The sequence below is a fragment of the Microtus ochrogaster genome, chromosome 10 (genome assembly GCF_000317375.1).
Source record: "Microtus ochrogaster isolate Prairie Vole_2 chromosome 10, MicOch1.0, whole genome shotgun sequence".
NCBI classification, from domain to species: domain Eukaryota; kingdom Metazoa; phylum Chordata; class Mammalia; order Rodentia; family Cricetidae; genus Microtus; species Microtus ochrogaster.
The window spans coordinates 61,318,702-61,323,542 of NC_022016.1; the positions used below are offsets into that span (position 1 = coordinate 61,318,702).

At 54.1% G+C, this 4,841-nt stretch overlaps 1 protein-coding gene across 2 annotated transcripts in view; it reads right to left on the reverse strand.

The window, feature by feature from the left end:
• Window positions 1-204: 204 nt before the first annotated feature.
• The window catches only part of Heyl (hes related family bHLH transcription factor with YRPW motif-like), a 16,931-nt gene continuing 12,294 nt past the window's right edge, over window positions 205-4,841 (reverse strand). For both annotated transcript variants that reach the window (XM_013348342.2, XM_026782388.1), the window contains exon 5: window positions 205-4,250. In XM_013348342.2, coding sequence (XP_013203796.2) covers window positions 3,598-4,250 — 653 coding nt within the window. In that variant the 3' untranslated portion in view covers window positions 205-3,597. The remainder of the gene's footprint in view (window positions 4,251-4,841) is intronic.

The window sequence follows — 4,841 nt, forward strand, 5'->3', positions numbered from 1 at the left end:
GCTCTGAACCATTGAGCCATCTCTCCGGTACACCCCCCTGCGTTGTTGTTTGTTTGAGACAGTCCCATATTGCCCAGGGTAGCCTTGAACTCCTGATCCTCTTGCTTCACTGAACGCTGAGGTTACAGATGCACCTCTATGCTCAGCACCACCAAATTCTTTTTCTTTAAAACAATTTTATTAAATTTGTATTTGTGTGTATGCGTGTGCACAGATGTGGGTAGCTATTACTGCACTGTGGCCATTGAACAGATGAAAATTTTAAGTTCAAGAAGGCCAAGAACTTGAAGAAAATCCGGTCTCATTAATGAGAAAGATCAGTTTCAGAGCTCAGGCAAACTCATCTTTCACTTGCACTGAGGGACTGTACTCAGGAGCTCCAAGCTTCTGTAGCTTCCTGCTTGAATTTCTAGATCTCTGCAAGGGGAGTCCCTTGGTCCTCTTCCAGGAGGGCTTCCTTCCAGGGCCCCCTCCCAGAGAAGCACACCCGTTCTGCAGCCCTCAGCCTTCTCCAGAGCTCTTTCCACGTCCATCTTACTAGGCAGAGGATACGCTGCCCTCTGAGTGACTGTGTGTTTGTTACCTTAGGCTCTGTCTGCCCTGGCTGGCATGGGATAGGTCTCCACGAATGTGGCGTTTGTTGGGAGCTGGATGTATTACAGAGTTAGGCCAAGAGCAAAAACAAACCTGTTGGCAGCCTCGGCTGGGAGCATGCACCCCAGGGCCAACACGCTTGCTTCTCCTCTGGCTGGGGACTTATGACCATTCTGCCAGAACGCCCAGTCTCCTTGGCCTTGACTCTTCTGTCTCCTCTCTAAGCCAGCCAGAAGGAACGGGGGTGGAATCCACCCCCAGTGGGGTCTGTGCACAGGAAGCCAGAAGCCTTCTCACCGCCTCCATCTATATAGTCAACAAAAGTTCATAGGTCAGTGATGATGAGCAGGCATTGTGCTCAGGGCTGGGCAGGCCAGGTATGGCCCCCGGACTCATTGAGCTCACATTCCAGTGGGGAACATACCTAACCAACAAGCACACAAGCAGGTATGCATTAGCAAACTCTCCATGAAGAGAAACAGTTGGGACTTTGGAGATGAATGAGTTATTCAAGCACATCAGTCCCAGAAGGCCTCCAGGAGAGGTGATGTGGAAGGCCAGGCCTGAGGAGCTGAAGTAGGTCATGCCAAGGGAAGGGAGGAACATTCTGGGAACCTCGTGAGAGAAGTTCTAAAGATGGAAATGCTGGGGATATGAGACCAGGCCTGTGTAGCATAAGCACTGAGCAGGTTTGGGGCCAGCAAGAAACACGGGCAGAAGTCAGGTTAGGACTGAGAAAGAGAGCTGATTTTGTCATTAGAATAACAGGGTGTGGGGTGGGGGTGGCATCTAGGTTTCAGGCTGGGTTGATATGTGCTCTGCACACACCACATGGCTGCTGAGAACTGACTGGTACAGACAGAGCAAAGCAAAGAAACTGGGGCAATAATCTAGGGGAGACGGGGCATTGCTAGACCTGGAGCGATGGGTCAGAGATTCTAGAAACATCCAGGAAGTAGAAGTGGAAGTTTGTTGGTGGAGGTTTCCAGAACTAAACATCTTTATTGCTTCTCTGCAACTCCCTGCAGGGGGATGAGAGCGCTGGGGCCACCAGAAAGGCTCGGGACTAGAAACAGGAGATTTGAGCACTCAGCTGGGTGTTGAGGAGTGGGGGAGAGGTCACCTGCCCAGTCTCCTGGGAAAATGTCCCAAGGCCAACCAGGATGGATGCTCAGAGGGTTTGGCCACTTCTGCCATTATTTCCACGGCGTTACATTCCAGGTACCTGCAACAGGGAAATGTGTTTCCCAGAGCGCACCTGTGAGTGAACGCGGAACCTCTAGCTAGGAAGCTGCCAAACTGCATGCCCGCAGTAAGACCCTAATATCCAGGGACTTCTATCACCTCTCCGCAGCCCCAGGAACCTGCATGACTCTTCTACCCCACTCCACCCCAAATCTGTCTCTCTCAGTGGGCTGATGATGCACTCCACAGACATGCCAAACGGGTCCAATATGGCAGCAAGATTAAAGAACTTGCTTCTATTAAGGAGTGAAGAAGTCTTTATCTCTTCATGGCCTATGCACAAACTCTTTCTGGGTCACTCAGATGACCTCTGTCCCACTTTTCTGAAATGACCCGTATGCTCCCAGGGTTTGGTAAACGCTCCTTTTGTGCCCACAGGTTCCTTACTACAGCTCTGACGACCGCGGTTCCATCAAAGGCTGGGACCGGGATGGGGGGCTTTCTGGAATGACCTTGCAAGTATTTCAGAATCAGCATGGCCCCCAGCATCAGTGAATAGGAGTTCCAGCTTCCCACAATCTTGGTTTTGCCAGGCATTAACCAGGGTGTTCCCGGATGGCACACTGGGCAGTTCTCAGGGGTACTGTGGGGAGCAAGTGCTCACCAAAGAGGACAGAAAGGCTTCCACACTTTGTCCCCAGCTAGGGCGACCCTAAATGTCAGTTCAGTCTCTGCTGGTCCACTGGCCATTTATTCCCATTAGAGAGGCAAGTGGCCTGAGGCGGAGCTGGGGAGTGAGCTGGCCTCTGAGCAGAGGCAGCTGTGTGAAATGTGGGCAAGCAGGCTCTCAGGCCCTCGACCCGCTGCATGACCTTGAAGAGCCCAGCCGCCTCTGCCTGTATTCCCCCTCCTCCAAGTTATTTTTATCCCGCCTGACAGCCCTTGGCTGTGGCAGCAGTCTGGGCTCCTTGAGCCGGATGCAAACCAGGCGGCTCAGATGTCTGGTGCCGAATCCCAAGAGAATGCTTCTTAGAGTGCCACCATCAGGACCACAGGTCGTCCACACCCTGTAGGAAGGGTCACAGTCCCAGAGGACGGTACCCGAGAGAAAAGGAGCGGTGCTCTCCAGTTCTCTCTCAGCCCGGTTCCTGTCTGAAGCACTGTGGAGACCTGGTGGTAGGGACATCCGGCCAGAGCTCCGCTGCTGTGGGGAATCCTCCTGGCCTGGCTTGTCAAGCCTTAGTGGGTCGTCAGTCATGTGGGCGGCTGAAGTTGAAACGATGGTAGCCGCAGGCCTTAACTGATTGGAGAACAGATTTGTCCTCTGCTTCCCTGTTCTGGAAGGGGCCACAGAGACTGCTCAACAGCCACTGCTTCAATTCTGTCTTCAGGAAGTGAAGCAGACGGCACATTCCATCCTGTTGGCCTGGGGGTGGCTGAATCCCACCAGTCCTCAGGACTGCGAGTCCCACCTCATCATGGGAGCAGCCTACGCCTCCATGGCAGCCTTTAGGTTAAAGCTTCAACTCCAGACTCAAAGGCCATGAGTCTTGGGTCCACAGTGCCTCAGGGGTCTCAGGCACCATGTAGTTCATCTGTGCCTGTGGGAAATGAGACGAAGGTTCTGAGCTCTGGAAAGGTGACGGGAGCCAGGGGGCAGCAGGATGGGTCGTGAGTAGGGGCCTGGGAGGGCTCTGACGGGGGAGGAGAGAGGCCTTTGTATTGAAGCCGGTCTAGAAAAGGTGGCGCCATTTTCAGAGCTCCTGGGGGAGAATAGCAACGCTCCCCATTTCTAGGGGATGGGTGTAGGGGGTCAGCTCAGAAAGCCCCAATTTCAGTGATTTCAGAGACCCAGGAGTGGCAGAGCACCGCTGCTGGTGGCCTCCCAGTTGGCCCCAAAGGGGATGGACTGTCATCAGACTTCCCAGCTCCAAGGGCTATCGGGGAAGACGATGGCAGGACAGAGAGCACATGGTTGCTCCTGGCAACCCTGCTACCAGGGGCTGTGGGGGGAGGGGCAGCTGGCCTTTCAGGAGGATGGGCTCTCTGGGTGGAAGTTGCCCCTCGACTAGGCAACAGATTCCTCCGGGCTGGCAGGATGGTACCAGCCACTCTGTGTACTGGTGTGGACCGGAGGGCAGAGATGGGGTAAGTGGGAGAGGAGACGTTGGGGAGGACAGGGCCAGGCACTCTTCCCAGAATGGCGAGCTGGCTGCTCAGGGAAGGCCAGCCTGGACAGCTATGGAGGAAGGACCAGGGCCACACAGGGAAGGCCAGGGCCCCAGTGGGTGTGGGGGAAGGCTCCATCTCAGCTGCATAGCTGTTGAGGTGGGAGAGAAGGCGAATCCGGACAGGGTCTGCATGGCTGCTGGGTCCCTCCAGGACCCCCAGGTATCTGATGACCTCGGTGAGACATTCCCGAAAACCAATGCTCCGGAAGTCAACAGCCAGGGCTCGGGCATCGAAGAACCCTGTAAGTAAAGTACCATGAGGGCATGCCAGGGAGAGAAGCACAGGGCCTGGGGGAAGATACCCTGTGTGACTGCTCCACCTACGTAGTCTATAATGACCCCGTTTCCTGGGACATATCCCTTCACCTCTCTGAGTCCCAGTTTCCCATTATAAAGCACAAGAAACCACGCTGCGACACAAAATGTATTTCCCTCACACTTCGTGATTAACATGAATGCGAAGAAAATCTTGTGGCCCACGTAATTTCTCTAAGCAGACGCCTGTGAAAGGACAGCACCTATAGAAGATGCAGACTAACTCTGAAAAGAGGCAGGTTTGCGGGGAGGAGGGAACGGCAGCAGCTATCAGAGGAGAAGGCCTCTTGGAGAAGCCACAACTGTGCAGTAGTGAAGCCTTTAGGAGCCACCAGAGCTGGGTTTGGATCGTGGATCTGCCACTCAAACTGGCCACGGAAGAGCATCCCTAACCTCAGTTTCCTTAGCTTGAAAAGGGGCTGGAGAGATGGCTCAGTGGTTAAGAGCATTGCCTGCTCTTCCAAAGGTTCTGAGTTCAATTCCCAGCAACCACATGGTGGCTCACAACCATCTGTA